Here is a 17630-nt window from a genome sequence, read left to right on the forward strand (position 1 = left end):
CACTTGTCCTGCATAGACTACCTGGAATTTCTCCGTTCTGTACCAGAAGAAGCTAAGTGACTGATAGCAGTGGTCCACGTGACACTTGTCAGTGATCACATGGCAAGTGTCCTCTGCCCACTGTGTTGATAGCATTTCCGATTGTGGTCTTGCCATTGTTCCTTTGCTTGGACTTGTGTTTTCAGTTGCTTTTTTGCTGTTGTCAGGTTTCTGGACTGAGAGTTTTTTAATCCTTTCTTTACTTGCCTAGCACCCCTCTGCATTATCCTTTCGTGGATCTTACATTTACCTGAGAGCAAGGTAAGATGAACCTAATTGGTGCTTGGCCTCTCTTCACAGATAGAGCCACCTACATTTTTTCAGTTTCTTCTGAGCATTGTCTTATTTTTCCTACACTCTTTTTCAGTGATCCCTTATCAGCTCGATCCCAATGTCCATTGTGACCAAGTTCTCAGCAATTCTTACGCAAAACACCAGTATATAAAGAACAAAATAAATATAATAGGAAATGAGATCATTTACAAAAGGAAAGACCAAAAGATGGGAGGAGGAGAAGGGAAGGAACTTAAAGATATGATTTAAGATGTGTTATGTACATGTACCAACTCCCCACAAGGATATAATCATTATATACTACAGGTGTACAAAAGCTGAAATAGGAAGAAGACCATCTTAGAAATGGTACAGGCCTAATCATCCTCCACCTCCCAAATACCATCATGCCTTATTGCCAGAAACTTACACTATGTTATTGTACAAAACAAAGGTGACTTTGTAAGTGTGATCAAGGCAGTCACCTTAAAGGAGATGATTCAGGTGAGTTCAATATTAAAAAAAACAAAAAAAAAAAATCTAGATCTTTAAAAGTTGCAGACTTTTCCAGCCTATGGCCGAAGAGATGCGAAGAAAGACACCCAGAGATTCTGTGTTGCTGGAGTTGAGGACGAGACCATGGCAGGAGCTGCAGTCCCTCTGGGTGGGAGAGAAAACATAGGAATGGGCTCTGAGAAGTGGACAGTGCAGTAAAGAGATCAGTATGGTTTTTGTTGGGTTATGCTTGTTTTTGAACTAAATGAAATGAAACTTCAATATTAAAAACATGAGTGTGTTTATGGGAAAAATTTAACCACACGAGAAAGTTTGGATGGAAAAACTGACTATAGAGAAAAGTTAGTGTTAATATTAGTTTGATAATCTAATGATTAACTGTCATATTTAAAAAAGATACTAGGATTAATGACTGGGTCTAGATAATTTTATCTCCCCGAAAACCTTTAGGTTTTATTCTCTGTTTTTCCTTATAGTGCATTGAAGTTTGTGTTCAAGAATGATGACCACCCCTTCCAGTACCACCAAATTATACCATGCTGTTACTTAAATTTTTCCCATTAAGGAGTTCGTGTGACTAGACTGATCATAGGACCGATTCCTCTTTCCTGAGTTTTTTGAAAGAAATTTTTTTCTTTTTCGAAAAAAAAAATCAGCTAACTCTGCCTGTATTTATGATATTCAGAGAAGCATGGTATACGACCCATGATAAAATCTAGACTCTGCTAACAATATACACCACAGTCACTTCCACAATATGAAGACAGCATAATTGGCACAATACCTATGCCTAGGTAGCATAATGTAGGTTTCCTTATCATTCTCAGGGACATTAACTACTTGAAGACTTTATTTCAGGTTGAAGAATTGGTAAAGAGACATAACATTTTTAAAATTCATCTTTTTAATTCTTGCATCAGCGAGGACAATATTTTGCTGTTTGCCCTGTTCCAGGTGTACATGGGTATACACAAGCCTGTAACATCACTAGCTACAGTGAATTTACTAGACAGCATAGCAAAGTAGGATTAACTAAAGATATATTTTAATAAGAAAAATGTTATAATAATATGAAGACCATTTGTACAATCAAAATATAAATGTATCAGCTCATGTGTGTTACACTTAAGTCACTCTAAACACAGCCATGTGCTTAGGAATGTGTGAAATTCATCAGCTGTTCTCTAAGAGGGTATCCCAAAAACTTCCAAAAGTACCCCAGATATTTGGTCAGAGATAAGAGAAACTTTAAGGCAATCTTCCAAATGAATGTAAACTTTTCTGAAGTGGCCTTTCCAGGAAAGTATTACTCTTGTGAATAGTCTGCACTGACTGATGTTGCTGTTGGATATTTTTAGTAGCACATTTCAAACTAATCATTTTGTGAGAAACAGCTTAAAAATTTGCAATTATAAAAATGTCTGGGGTGCTTTTGCTCAGACATAGAGCAGGAACTTTCTGTTGACTTTTCTGCAAATCCTAAGCGTTTCTCCTAGTGATTTTGTCTTTAGCATCTACAGCTAGAATTGTGTTCGTTCCTAATACTGTTTGTGTCCTAAATATTATGCTCACATATTGAGAAATAATTTGCTACAATTTGACTAATTTAAATCTGAGTTGTGAATTAACGTTTTTTCCTATAGAAGAGTTAAAAATAAATAGTGCTACTTTATTTCAGTATGATGACATTTTTCTGTGTCGCACCTTTTTCCAAAGTGGTATTCAGAGCATGTGAACTAAACTGCACTGGAGTTGTGGATATAGGCCCTTATCAAAGTCTCCTTGTGGCGACCAATTTGTTTCATTTAATCTCCTTCTTAGCCTTATAATTGGCAGAGACCACCAAGTAATTATCTGGATTCATGTCCTTAAGAGTTGGAGATTTGCTTTGGATGGGGGATGTTTTGCCATCCACACGGGAGATCTGCAGCATTCGGCAGGGGTCATGTTTCAACAAATACCCAGCAAAAGTTTCCCATCCGCCTCCCACACGCACCATGACATGTTTGTTGTGCAGCATCTGAAAGGAAAGAAGAGGAAAAGTATCACCTTCTGAGAACCCTTACAGTATCCGGAGTCAACCCCAGTTCTAGTGAAATTAGTGCTGTTCGTCTTGCATCTCACACCCCACTGTTAGGATCCTATGTGCTTTTTTGTAGGCATTTAGCATGTAGTTTATGAGAGAAGCCCTGTTACCGCCATGAAAGTGGATGTGGGGTAAACATCCCCAGAGTCCAGCTTGGCCTCCATTGTGATTCAGTGGGTTTGGAGGCTTCTCCCTGACATTTGCATTATAGCTCTCATTACTGCCTCTGGTTTCTGCCTGTTTCCTCAAATTAGGGCTTCATTCTGCCCACCAGGCTATTTCCTTCTCAACCAGGACTTAGCAAACCATGAGGACTGTAGGGCTAACAGTCATGCCAATACGTGATACAACAGAATTAAAAATGCATTCAGCGAAACTGCAATCTTCCTCAGGCTTTATCTGAGCCCTTCAGGGCAAGGTGCTTTTTCCCATAGCTAAACATTTATGTTTTCCTTTAGTGTTACGATTCCTAATTGCTTTAGAATACATTTAAACAAACGAAAGAAAACAACTTACCTTTAGACCCAGGAGCCCTTTAGAGCTCCAGGTTAACAAAGCTGTAGATCAAAAAAGTAAAAAAATACATGGTTCTTTTTCTCTTGTCAAAACATACCAGAGTTGTGGAGATTTGGCATGGAAAACCAAAGAATTTGACCTTGGCTCCTTCAAATGTCAGAAAATTAAAGGAAGGCAATTACACGGTCACCAAAGATACTGCTGTCCTGCTCTCCCACCCACAACTTTATGGATTGTAGTGGTTATGTAATCTCGGGAGGGAAGGAATTTCACTGTAAAGTCTGTAAATCCCATCGGTTTCCCCTCGCTCTTGTTACCCTGGCATCTGGACTTTGTTGACTCCCATCCAGGGGTGATGGCTTGGGCTCATACACCTACATTTAATCTTGGAGGATCTGAAAAAACAGTGACCTCCTTTATCTATGCCTGTAGCCATAAAATCTTGCATATGTGTTTCTTGTTTTCACAGAATTTAATAGGTCTATCTACAGAATCAAAAGCCTCAACTCGTGGTTGACATGAGGCAGTTTTTTAAATCAAAAATATTATAGAAACTGTTGAAATACCAACAACAGTGACTGAAACTATGACTCAACAAGAATTAAGCATAATTCTACTGGCTATCCATAGCTTTTTTAGAATTTTAGAATAGAAGGAAGCTTAGGAAATATCTTTCAGCTAGAATTCTTTCTTTTCACATTAGAAGTTGCCCACTGGATAAAATCTCAAAAAGAACCACTGAAATAGGAAGCACAGGAGAGGAGTTAGGATTTGACTTGCAAGCCATGGGCTGTCCTGGTCTAGCCAGTGGTACCAAGTTCTTGTACAGACAAAGATACTGAGGACCAGATGTTCAACATGATTTGCACAGGACTCAGATTTTCTGACTCCAGTCTAATGCTTTTCTCATGATGTTTCCTACTAAATTGATAAAATCCATTAAGGTTTTTTATAATTGGTTCAATGTATCTTCATATCGAGAAATATCTCTGTACCACAAACATGAAGACTTTGGAGGCAGGCGGCGGAACCACTGATCTAAGTCCCCGGCAACATTAAGACTTTGGAAGAAAAATGACAAAGGCGAATGACAAAGTAGCATGTGACCCTTTCCCCACACTGGGGCAGAGGCGGCCTTCACCCCTGATACCGATATTTACTTGTTGGTTCCAAACATTCTCAGCAGATATAAAACCTGGTGAACAAACTAATGCAACCAGATCACCAGTAAGAGCAGTGCTTCAATGACTGACTCTGGGAGACAGTGACAGAAACAGAAATATCCTTGAACCTGGAATATACTAATCATTAGGCACATAATCTGTTTGCAAATATTTTTTATTTCTTTGTTTTAGTACTGTAGATTGTACCGGTGACCTTTGCACTGAGCTCTATCTTCAGTCCTCTTTATTTTTTTAATTTTTTATCGAGACAGGGTCTCACTGTAATTCAGGCTGCCTCAAACTCACGGCCATCCTCCTGACCCAGCCTCTCGAGTGCCGGGGTCATAGGCATGTGCCCCCATGCCTGGTTTATTTGCAGACTTTTCCAATGAGTCTGCTGGACTCTGTTAAGTGGATTCAACACGAAAGTCCATGTGAGTAACACAGGAATTCCATTTCTTCCCATGTGCCCCACTTCCTCCCTAGGGAAGATATGGATTTCAGTCTCGTATTTTTCAAACTGTGAATAGCTGATGATCAGCTGAAAATACTTTTATATATATATATATCTAAGTTCATTTTCCTACATTGCCAAGTGGAGGCTAATGGACATAAGTTTATTTGTGCGGTAGCTTCAGTCTTCTGAAGTGTGGCCTCAGCTCCTGGAAGCGCCTTTACTGAGAGCAGCAGCGGGGGAGGCACAGGCATTTTCCTAATCTCTAAGAGCTCTGTTGATGGAGTGATGGTCCCTGATCGTGGGAATGTGTTGGCTTGTCATTTTTTCATCCTGACATCTGAAATGTGGCTTTCCTGTAATTATTTCATTCTTTGTTTTTTGTTTTTTTGATGGCATTCTGTAGGCAGTCACTGCAGAGCTGTTTTTCTCCAAAGGCATAGACTGAACATCTTCCCACTCTCAAGCTTTTCATGGAAGCAAGGCACAGATAATATAATCATCATACAATTAGGAGAGATTTTCTTTTCCTTTTTAGAAACATACAACTTCCTGTAAAACATTTTCTCGTGGCCTACTTGAGACACTGATTCACTGGAAATCTTAAGATCGTGGCTTTGCTAATACAATAAAGGGAAGTTGCTTTCTTGTTAAGGAGCCTACGATGTCTCAGGCTTCATAGTATACTTTAGTTTCCCAGTTCTCCAAAGATACTTTTAAGCCTTTTTCCTGATCTTCCTTCCGGATTCACACACAACTCTGAAATGTGGGTCCTTATAAATTCTTCAGAACTGTGCAATGCTTCTCTTGTGCCTTGGAGCCAGCTTTCTGCGCTTTTCCTTTACTGATCCTAAGCTATGTTAGAAACAAAAATAAATACATACATAAATGCATTGACACCTGTCATTAAGTGCTTTCTTCTAAGGCCTGATCAACTAGAGTCTGTGTACATGTATTTATCAACAATACTTACATTAAAATAGATCTGCTACATCTTCAAGGACAAATTCTGACTCCATATTGAAGAGGAGTAATTACGAAACCTGTTACCTTTCTTCGTGCTTCAGTCTGGTCACCTCGGAATGGAGAGGGTCTTAGGCTGGTGTCATTAGGCAACAGGTCCCAGCATGGGATGAAGATATTAAAGTCATAGAGATTGGTCACCCTGATTGTAAAGATTTAATTTCTTTCTTTATTTTATTTATTGATTTTACTTTGGGCACGGTCTCAAAAAGAAAAGAATTTAACACCAACCCCATCTCCATGAACAAAACCTCTAGGGTTTAACATGAAAGCAAATTAACTTCCTACAAACCAAATAAATCGCTCCTAACTCACCTGCCCTCCCTTCCTGTGCTTGCAGAAGAGCTCAGCTGATTTAGAAGGTAGATTTTTTTTCACACTTGCTCTAAGAACTCAATCCATTTTAAGGACTTGGAGATTTGTAATATTAGAGCCATTGCCATTACTTCTTAATTCTCTTATTTTTTCCTTGGTCAGTTCTGTGTAGTCTTTTCTCTATCATTGTCAGATACACTACCTATCTCCTCTCTAATTGGTCTGCCGGTCGCTTCACCTTCGTCAGTCTGGCTTTCTCTCCCTTCGTACTGCCACCAGGTTATTTACCCAAGTCTAAACTTGGCCTTTCTCCACCTTTCTCTTCTCAAAAAGAAGGCCAAGTCTGATTTCTCCCAGCACATCTTAACCCCCACTCTACATCACTCTAGCCAGAGTACTTTCCTCCTGCATCTGAACCCCTTCAGAGTCAGGTTTACACTAGGTGTACGTCCTCCTCTCTTCTTAATTACTACGCAACCCACAGAGCATATGGCTTCTGCACTCTCGCTCTTAACTGGGCCCACTGGCAAAAGGAAACACATGGCTTGTAGATGCACCAAATCCAGTTGATGGCCCCTAGTCTTCTAACTAGATTAACTCTGTCTTGATGAACCTGTCAAGCAAGATCTCTGATGACACCCGACTGCTCCTTCCTGAAGCGCCCTGCTCCTTGACGACCTATGACCAGACTCTTTCCTGGATCGCATGCTGCCCCATTCATTGCTCTGCCGTTTTCGTGGGTTCCATTTAATCTACCTTTCCAAGTTTTGCTCTTTCAAAGGATTCTGAATGACTCTGAGATTTCTCTATTGCTCTTTTCATTCTAACCTCTCTCCATTTATAATCTTATGATTTTCACTACCGTTTACTTTTATCTCTCAACTTACAAGCGTAGCCCTTGCCTCTTCCCCTAACTTCAGAAGGCAAAGGCCTCCTGGGCCATTATCTTCCTCAGAGGGATGGTGGTGTGGGCTCTTTCTGTAACCAGATACCAAAACATTCATTTACCCCGAAGGTTTTTTCAGAGACTTGATACCCTTGCTGCTATTTAACTGAGCAGCTCAGCTTTTCCCCAAGCTCCTCTGAGGGTGTTGCTGCCTCTAGCACTGCCCCCTCTGATTACCGAACAGTCTCCAAAGGGATTTCCTAAACTGCAAACTTGATTTCCTTGTCTTCTGTCTAAATACCTTCATTAGTCATGTCTATCTGTAGGCTGAGATTCACGTTTATTTATTTGCATATATTATTTGCCGAGCCTGCCAGCCTTGGGAGCCCTCCCCTGTGCTCAGGGTCTCGTGGATTATTTAGTTCTGTTCTCCCAGGTAACAGACATCTCCTTCCATATTTTTGCATACTAGCTCCTAAATGTGGAATATCATTTGTGCTCTGCTCTCTCTACTTACCAGGCCCCCAACCTTCCCCTAGTACCAGTGTCACCTCCACCTGAAAAATCTGCCCAGATCCTGCTGTGTAGTTCACACACAGAGATTCACTGTTCCACTCATCTCACAGCTTTGTAACTGCTGGCTTAGCTCTATGTTCCTTTCCATAACAATGTATCAGGTCTCCGAGGAGAGGGATAATGTATTCTCATCTGGGAACCTCATATACATAAACTCAGAACGAAGTCAAATTGGAATCACAAATACTGAATTTCATTTATACTTTCCCAGCTGTACTTACTTTGCCTCACCCATGTCATTATCAATACCACAGCCATTTCATAGACAGGAGAACTGATGCCCTTAGAAGTTAAACAACTTGTGCAGGACTGTGTAAGAAAGAGTGAGCACAACTGGATTGAGAATCCTTTCTTAACAACTCTCACTTATTCTGCAAAGTGCTTAGATTTGAATTTTCATATAGGCTTAGTTATTTACCAGTACATAGACAAACCATCCTTAGTACAGAAAAAGAAGTACTTTAAACAGATTAGCTGTGCTCATTTAAAATGATATGTAGAGTTATAGCCTGATGAATTCTAAGTCAACATTAAATTTCCTTTCAGGAAATGATTCTATAGAGGCACTAATTATTTCGTGTGTCGATGGGAGGTAACAGGACGGGACACATCCGTAGCTTTTATCTGTTGCAGCACAAGGTAGCTGTCTCTGATGCTGGTTCGGTGTATGTCTTATTGCTCCTTTACTTGGATCCTTCTCAATGGTGAGCAGTGTTGTATTCTTTTATTACAAAAGGTAGCCTCTCGACAAGAAGCATAAAGGTCCAGGTCAAAGGAGTATGCATCAGTGAGCATTATGTTGTTTGTTTCATTTGTTCTTAAGACAAAGAAGTTCCGACTTGCTACAAATGGCCTCCAGTAATGTGTGCTACCCGGCAGGTTAGGGCTGTTCTAGCCTTTACCCTTTTCTGCGATCTGGCTTACAGCTCACAGTGCTTCTGACCACAGCAAAGGGGAGAAGATCCATCACTAACTTAGACAACTTTCTCGATGCTGAAGGGGGGAAAAATGAGAAAAAACCCAAGATCCAACCTCATCCTTCTCCCAAAGGCCTTAATAAAGTTCTACAAGCACACACTGCAATCAAAGTTGTTTCCAAGTCTCTGACTGACACACATTCTTAGAGAAGAATCAAAATGCCTCTGATTTGAGGTTTTTAAAAATTATTTCTCTTAGCAATGAGCAAAATATTTTCTCTCTTCTCAGGGGCATTTTGTTTTATGATTTTATCCTGTTGCAACGCTTAATATTATGTCGTCTTAGGAGGCCTCTTCACGTGCAACAGTACAAGGGAAACTTCTCCCTACGTCCACATGCAGTGATAAAGGAACCTACTGTGTGCAAGAAATAAAGACGATAAAAAGAAACACAGTCTTGTAGAAATAAATAGGAGAAGAAACTGTGAGGTGCTTAGCGGTTCTCTCGCTTTATAAATGCTCAAAAGATGGGTGGAGTTGACAAAGGGGGCATGTTGGCGCCAGGCTAGAAATCTGTCCTTTAATCTCAATCCAGCACTCAGCTTCGCAATCCAAGATTGTGTTTGTTTCAAAAAGCACTATTGTGAAAATGAACCCAATACTCAATAGTGGGTGAATCACCTACTGTATCAATCCCGTGTTGTTTACAATATGCCGGAAAAGGGACCGTCTTTGTTTAACTGAATTGTCAAGCTGTGGTCTGTCGACCCAATTCCTGCTTCCTAACGCCACATTTTTCTCTTGTTTTCCTGACCCTCGAGTGTAACAGTCTCGTCACTGAACAAGTTCTACAGCCTGTTCTAGTATATTTATTCTAAGGGAAAAAATAAGTGAAAGTAATTAAATTAATTCTCCCGTGCACATTCAGAACATCATGGGCATTATTTTAGCTCCTAACTTTTAAAAAATTTCTAATTTTAATTGGGACCTGTTTGCAGTACATACTCATTGCATTGCTCTTGGAAGTTGGTACCTGTATATAACACATCTGAATTCTGTTTTCATCCCCTTCTCCTTCCCTGTATCTATCTCCCCTCTTGCTGTCCAACCACAAACACAAATAAACCACAAAATAAAAGAAAGATATAAGCAATAGGGAGGTGGATCTTTCAGACATGCGAAGGGGACCAAGAAACGGAAATTTCTTAAGCTGTAAAAATGATCAATCTGCAGCTTCCTCTAAATCTTAGGGAGGTCACAGCTGTATCACGGGATCCAAGGCTGTTAGGATCACAGGATTTTAGAAAGAAGATTTTTTTATTCTCTAATCACGGAGCCTGGAAAGGCAGACTGGAATCATATTTTGTGTAGGTATAAGAAGTCTCGGCAAAAAAAAGCATGTCTTTTTCTTCTTGGGAATACAAATTAGCATTTAGAAACAGAAACACATCAGCTCACTTTTCACTGAGAACAAAAGCCTATATTTATAGGTCACAGGAAAACATACATTTTGAAAGAAAAATGATCCCTGAATGGAGCTGGGACAATATTATGGATTTATCTGCTTGTTTCTTAAGGTGACCACACTGTGTACAGCTTAGCTATACCACACAAACGACAAGCAAGCAGAGGCAAACAGTACTTGGAAGAGAATACTTCATGAATGAACAAAACAATGCGCAACAATCCAAGTTTACATTTGATGGCTCTGTGTAAGAAAGTCCCCCGCAGAGTTCTGCTTGAACCTGTGTCTCGCCCAAAGCATAGTTCCTAGGACAACCTTCAGGCGCCCTTAGCCCCTCAGGATCCACTGACAGACTGTAATCTTGTGTGGGTGGCAGCAGGCACACATGTCGAGTGCTTGGACTCCGGAGTCATTAGACCCGAGGCTGCAGAAGCCCTTCAGCAAGGGACCTCATCATCTCTCACCCTGCGCTAATCCTCCAAGGCTTTTGAAAAGGAAAATCCAATCCCGCTGCTGCCTTCGTCACAAACCCGTGAGTGGTCCTCCACTGTGTGTGGATCCTCAGCGACTCCTACCTCCATCCCGCCTGTGTCCCACTGCCCATTCTCATTAGCAGGGCAAATTCCAGGGTGGGAGCACAACGGGGGGTGGGGGGGCAGAATCAGCACCCCAGGGTGGGCAGAGGCATGTATAATCTGGGCAATTTGGGAGACATTTTGATATCTCCTCTAATGTCCTGTCTGCCATCTATTGCCTCCCAATTAGTTATGAAAAATAATGAATTCATCAAACAGCGCACCATCCAGTCCAGTTACTACTGTTCTTTCTTACACCTTTCTCACCATATCAGGACTGCCAGGTGTAATTGTACAGGCACTGAGCGGAGCACAGCTATGCAGTGGTCCTCCCTGTCTTGGCCCAGGAGGACTTGGCCCACGTGCTTTATATAACGGATGTTATGAAGACCTTCAGTCTCCAGCCAGCCTCACGCCTTCCTACACAGACATAATTGTCCCACAGTTAACAAGTGAATTAAAGTGAATCCTTTTCTTTGGCAAATCAACAAATAGTGGAATTCCCGGTGAAGTTATTCATCACCAAGTTTCATACTCTGGGTCTTGCACAGTGGCAGGCATAAAATGCCCATTAAATGCTTTACAAATGAATGTTAAGTGAACAAATGTTTATTAAATGAACAATTATTAAATTATGCTAATGGTCCATCGCAGGGTAAGTGCCTATTTGAAACCTGTCTTCATCAATTCATGGAAAGATACAAGAAAGGGAAAGGAAAATAATTTGTCATTAGGTAGAGACAACTGTGTCCCTGACAAATCAGGTGTGAAAGACAATTCACATGAATCTCTGCCTGAAGAATTTCTGTGAGGGAAAAATCCATTTGGGTCCAAAAATGAAGCTCTGACAGAAATCATATAGGAAAGAGGGAAATTATATGGGAACCAAGAGAAAAATGGACAGAAGAAAAGAGGAAGTGGGAAAAGGATGAGAAAGGAAAATATGAGGGAATTTGGAGTTAAAGAAGTGCATTGTTTTTCATAATCTTCCTTCACCCTCTTTTCACTTGCAATACAATTTTTTAAAGACTCACAGTCGTAAAAATTGCTTCATACAATGTATGCCTTTCTCCATGCTTGAGCAGTGTGGGTCCCTCAGTATAACTGTGTCTGCCATGAAACCCCAGCCCATTTCACAGAGGCTCACATTTCCCCCAGTCTCTTCAGTGCTCTGCACTGGAACCTTTCTTTCAAGAGTTAGCTGTGTCTACCCGGACTGCAGGAAGGAGACACACCACCTGAACTGAGCTTGGCTCAGTCTCTTGAGAATTCATTTGCTTCCCAACGCCTCCTTGCCGGCCCCGCTCCCTGAATGTTTTTACAAGCCATCATAACCTAAGCAAAAATATTGTCTTTAGAATGCTGTCATCTGCTCTCCAGAGGAGGAGTGTTAAATTAATTTATAGGACAACAGATTCTGCCATCGTCTAATATTATTCCGAAGTGGCATATGCTCAAAATTGGGCACCTGGGAATTCAGCTATCTGCCTAGGCATCCTGACACATGTGGGAGAGATGGCAGGTGTTCAGTGGGAGTTTGCCATGTTGCAGGCTTGATGCCAGCATTTTCAAGATGAGGTCGCTGGGTAGCAGGGTAAACTAAGGCATTGTTTACAGTACATGACATTCGAAGGCTTCTTGGCTGAGGGTGGAGAATTTATCTCCATTTCTTCAGGTATGTGACATTATAAATCATTAATCACAGCCCAAATAAACAAGCTTGGAAAGTAGCACTTTATTGTCTACAAGCCTTTTCACGTTTATCTCCTTTTTAACTTCCTAAGAACCCCTTAGTTTATTAGACCCTTTTCCTTGCTAAATCTTCAGAAAGATGAGTAACAGTAGTCAAGGCAGAAACATCACTGCTTTTCAGTCCTGGCCAGGATGCTTAGTTATTGCTCCACTAACTCACTATATGAGCCTAGTACATTTATTTCATCTTGGCATGTCTCACCCTTCTCTGCAAAATAATAACTGCAGTAATTCTTACCTCCTGGATTCGCTGAGACAAAGATGTCAGTCTGTATAAGTAGTAACAGTGCCTGGAACGTGAAGTGTACTCAATAGTAGCTTGATATTATTGATTCCTAAGCAAGAATGCTGCTGCGATGCTGATTCTCCTGATTATAATAGAGCCCTTATAGATTTGGTTTCACTCCATCTTCAGGGCGACTCTGTGTGGTTTGCATGATTGTTCACATTTTGTTACGAGAAAAAAGTCGGGCAGAGAAGGTCAGTAAAGTTCCATGATTACACCGGTGGGAAGAAACAAAGTTTTGGCTTGAGGCAGGGTCTCTCAGAATTCAAAGGCAACGCCTGTCACCCCTGAAAGGCTGTACACCTTCGTCATGGCTTTCTATTTGTCAGACTTGTGGCCAGGGTCTTCACGACAGCATCTCTACTTTTAAAGAACACAATGCTACCATTTTGTGCTGCTCAGATCGATGGCTACGGTGCCCTGAATGTACCCCAAACTAGAACAAAGAAGGTGCCTTATCACAGTGTGTGAACAATTTATTTGAATCAGAACCTCACTGTTTCACACATAAAAACATGTAGAAAAGAGGTGCAGCCAGAGTGCTTGGCCACATTGCAAAACGAACCTTTGTGAAGACACCGGGGGTGTGAAAAGCACTTCCTCTTCTTTCATTTCAGTTTCCTATCACACCCACACAGCAGCTTGGCCCGGCGGTGCCACTGGGTCCCTATTGTCTGGTGGGTGGCAAAAGGACGTACAGCGCAGTCTTCTGAGTGATTTGAGTGACTCACTGCCTTGAGCATTAAATCATCCATCAGGAGGAACATGATTTCCAAGCCCGTCTCTGAGGGGTGAATTACTATAGTGCCCTAAATGGTGAGTCATTCCCCCAACTCGAAGAGGCCCTTGAGTCAGACACCTTCTGACCTCCGGTGCTAGAGAGAAAATAACTCCTAGTCTACTGCGGTCACTTCCTTCTGGGAGGAAAAGCTAACTCCTGAGGCTCACAGTAGGGACAAAACTCGAGCACCTTCTTTCTGGGAGAAAACCTGAGAAGAGTGGATACCGGCAACATGGAAGGGTGGGCAAAATATCGCATTTGTATCTGCTAGCAAATCTGTGCTGCAGCTCCTGATGCCAGCCCGGCAGGCTCTCAGTCACTGATTATGCAAGGTCTCCAGGGCCCCACCTCTGCACCAAATGGAATTTAGAAGGCTGGTCTGGGATCAAATTAGAAGTGTGTGGCACCATTTCAGGCAGGGAAGAAAAGTCATAATCAATATTTTATGAAACAGTCTGCATAGTGAAGGCAATAAGGTGGAAAGCTCCAGTGCTTGGAGGAGAAGGCCTGCCGAGAAGCAGGATTTATAGCTGGTCCGTACCAGAGTGAAAGGAGAGTCCATCCACAGCAAAGATATCAAATCTATTCAGGGAGAGCTGGGTGTTGAGGCAAACAGAGCCTGTAATCCAGACATTTTGAATAATTATTACTCTGCCAATGACTTTAATGCAGCACATTTCTAGATTCACTGAAAGTGAAAATTTAAATATTTCTAAAAGCCCTTAGCTCATTAAACTGGAAAAAATATTTGAAAACACAAGTCTCCTTCTTTCCAAAGCCCCAATCAAATGAAATGTAATAAATAAAATACTGTCAAGCCCCAGAGCCAAGGGAAATGGAGAATGAAATGACAGACAAAAAGATCTAAAAACATGTTTTTAAAGACAGAAAATAAATGAGCTGAAGCTAAGGGTGTGTGTGAGAGGAGGAGGAGCTAAAAGTCTGAAATAAAAACTGTCCAAACTAAGCTTGCCACATGGAGTCTGGAAACCATAGAAAAGTTAGGTATAAGAGCCATCAGATACTTCCATTAGATGAGGAAAAAACTGTAGCTGCAAACAAGGATAAGAAGATAAAAATTAGTGTCAGGTTTATTCCACTGCTCAAAATTACTGTCCCTCTTCTACCCCACAACCTGCAGTAGATTTCCTCTATCAGCAGTGACTATTTCATCATCACAGGAAGGTGAGGTTTTATCTCTGCAGAAACAGAATCAGAGTTATTTTAGACTGGGATGTTACTGGACAAAGAATGAGAAGACGCACAGACAGAAGGTAAAGCTAATGCATAATGATCATTGCAGAACTCAGATGATGGTTCACATGGGAAAGAACTCCTCCTTTAAAAGTCTCTCTCCAAGAAATTAGGGAAAAAATTCCCTTCACAATAGCATCCAAAAATTTAAAAAAAAAATGAAATATCTAGGAATCAATCTAACAAAAGAAGCGAAAGATCTCTACACTGAAAACTACAGCACTCTGAAAAAAGAGATAGAAGAGGATATAAGAATATGGAAAGGTATCCCCTGCTCCTGGGTAGGAAGAATCAACATAGTGAAAATGGTCATACTACCAAAACTGCTATACAGAGTCAATGCAATGCCAACTGAAATCCCAACACTATACTTCACAGAACTAGAAAGAATCCAAAAATTCATTTGGAACCATAAGAGACCTAGAATAGCAAAAGCCATCCTAGGCAACAGAGATATGGCAGTGGGTATAACAATTCCCAATTGGAAACTATACTACAAAGCCACTGTGATAGAAACAGCATAGTAATGGCAAAGAAACAGACCTGAGGATCAGGGGAACAGACTGGAAGACAAAAACAACTCCAGATTCACTCAGCTACCTCATGTTGGACAGAGGAGCTGACCATCCCCACTGGAGGAAAGATAGCCTCTTTAATAAATGGTGTTGGAAGAACTGGATCTCAACCTGCCAATGATTAAAACTAGACCCTTGTCTTTCACCATGAACTAAATTAAAATCCAAGTTGATTAAAGATCTAAATATTGAAACAGAAACACTAAACTTGATGGAAGATAAGTTAGGCAGAACTCTTAAAAACATTGGCATAGGAAAAGACTTTATGAACAAATCCTCAGTAGCATGGGAACTAGCGGAAAGATCAACAACTGGGATCTCATCTTATTGAAAAGCTTCTGCACTGCAAAAGAAACCATCAACAGAACTCACCAGCTGCTCCTCAGACAAAGGACTATTATTTAGAATATATAAAGAACTCAAAACAATTACCCCCCCCAAATATAAGGAGCAGATTCAAAAATGGGCATCTGAAATGAACAGACATTTCTCAGACAAAGAAGTAAAAGCAGCAAGTGAATATATGAAAAAATGTTCCACATCACTGGTCATTCGAGAGATGCAGATGAAAACAACACTGTGATTCCACCTCACCCCACAAAGAATGGCTGCTATCAAGAAATCACTCAATAACAAATGTTGGCAGGGTTATGGGGAGAAAGGAACCCTTCTCCATTGTTGGTGGGAGTGCAGACTGGTGAAACCACTATGGAAACCAATATGGAGATACCTCAAAGAGCTGGGACTAGAGGTTCCATTTGCTGGGTATCTTTCCAAAAGAATTAAAAGAATCATATTACAATGATATATCCACACCTATGTTTATAGCGGCACAGTTTGTAATTGCTAAAACTTGGAAACAGCCCATTTGCTCATCACTTGGAAACTGGATAAAGAAGATGTGGTTTTCTATAAAATGGAATACTACTCAGCCATAAAGAATGATAAGTTAGATTCATTCATAGGAAAATGGATACATATTGAGGATATACTCCTAAATGAAATAAATAAGTCACACATGTGTAAATACCAAATAGTTTCTCTGGTGTGAATAAACTATAACGGTACATAAGATCCTAATGATATAATGGACAATGTGAAATAGGATGAAAGGGACTAAAGGGGTAGGGAAAGTGGGAAGGGTAAGGGAAAGGTAATAAGGGAAAAGGAAAAAATATGAGAAAATGAAAAAATGGAAAAAAGTGTTTGTAAATGAGGAGGGTAGGAGGGAGTGAAGGGAGGGCAGAGACAAGGGGAAAAAATGAGAACCAAGACCTGTCATGTAAAGGTACAGAATCCCAATAATGAATGTAACTGTGCTGTACACCTAGAATGTACCAATACACGCAATGAGGGGAAAAAAATAAGTCTCTCTCCGGAGAAAGTTAGAAGACAACTGCCTCCGGGTTCCAATCTGTCCCCCCAGCTCCCCAGCCCCTGCCTCTTCCCTGGATTTCCATTATAACTTTCCAGTTAGTCTTCAGGCTTCTATCCTTGCCCCTCAGTATCTTCTTAACAAAGCGACCGGAGGAGTGTTGTGAAAACAGGCCCTCCCGGCATCCCTCTGTCGGATCTTTCCTCTCCCTGTCTCCCTGGGAGTAAACCGCATGGTCTGGGCTTGCCTTGTTCCCCTGGTCAGTGTCACCCACTGTACCCTCAGACACTCTGGTGGTCCCCGTGCCATTTCTCACACTCTCGGGGCACTCCAGCATTCCGTGCATGCTGTGCCTTGCTTTGGGAACCATTTCCTCCACAGAGTTACAGACCTAACTCCTTATTTCTCCCTGACCTTGTCAACATTTCATCGTCCTGATGAGGCTTACTTCAACCACTGTTAAAATCGCAGTCCCTCCTGGCACTCCCTGTACACCTACCAACGACCACTTGTCCTTCCTCACCCCATTGTGGCCTGTGTCACCTTCTCCCAGGCTCTTTATTTACCTATTGTACGTATTTTTATTTCTGCAGTCTAATCATGCATAAGCAGGATTGCCAGATTTCACATGTGGGATATCCGGTTAAATTTGACTTTCTTATAAAAACATACACTTTCTTAGTCTAAGTATATACCTTGCAATATTTAGAATATATAGATGCTCAGAAGTATTTGCTGCTTATCTGAAATGACAATGTAGCCTAGAACTCCGTATTTCATCTGAAGACCTCCACCCACACAAA

General features: G+C 41.1%; 1 protein-coding gene across 4 annotated transcripts in view; it reads right to left on the reverse strand.

Moving 5' to 3' along the window:
• Positions 1-2516: 2516 nt before the first annotated feature.
• Gas2 (growth arrest specific 2) overlaps positions 2517-17630 on the reverse strand; it is a 124362-nt gene continuing 109248 nt past the window's right edge. For 3 of the 4 annotated variants that reach the window (XM_033764065.1, XM_010621269.3, XM_010621270.3), the window contains one exon: positions 2517-2848. In XM_033764065.1, the coding sequence (XP_033619956.1) occupies positions 2630-2848 (219 nt within the window). In that variant the 3' untranslated portion in view covers positions 2517-2629. The remainder of the gene's footprint in view (positions 2849-17630) is intronic. The other variant, XR_004517403.1, reaches the window with a different exon arrangement.

The sequence above is a fragment of the Fukomys damarensis genome, unplaced genomic scaffold (genome assembly GCF_012274545.1).
Source record: "Fukomys damarensis isolate Sample0158 unplaced genomic scaffold, DMR_v1.0_HiC HiC_scaffold_16, whole genome shotgun sequence".
In the NCBI taxonomy this organism is placed as follows: domain Eukaryota; kingdom Metazoa; phylum Chordata; class Mammalia; order Rodentia; family Bathyergidae; genus Fukomys; species Fukomys damarensis.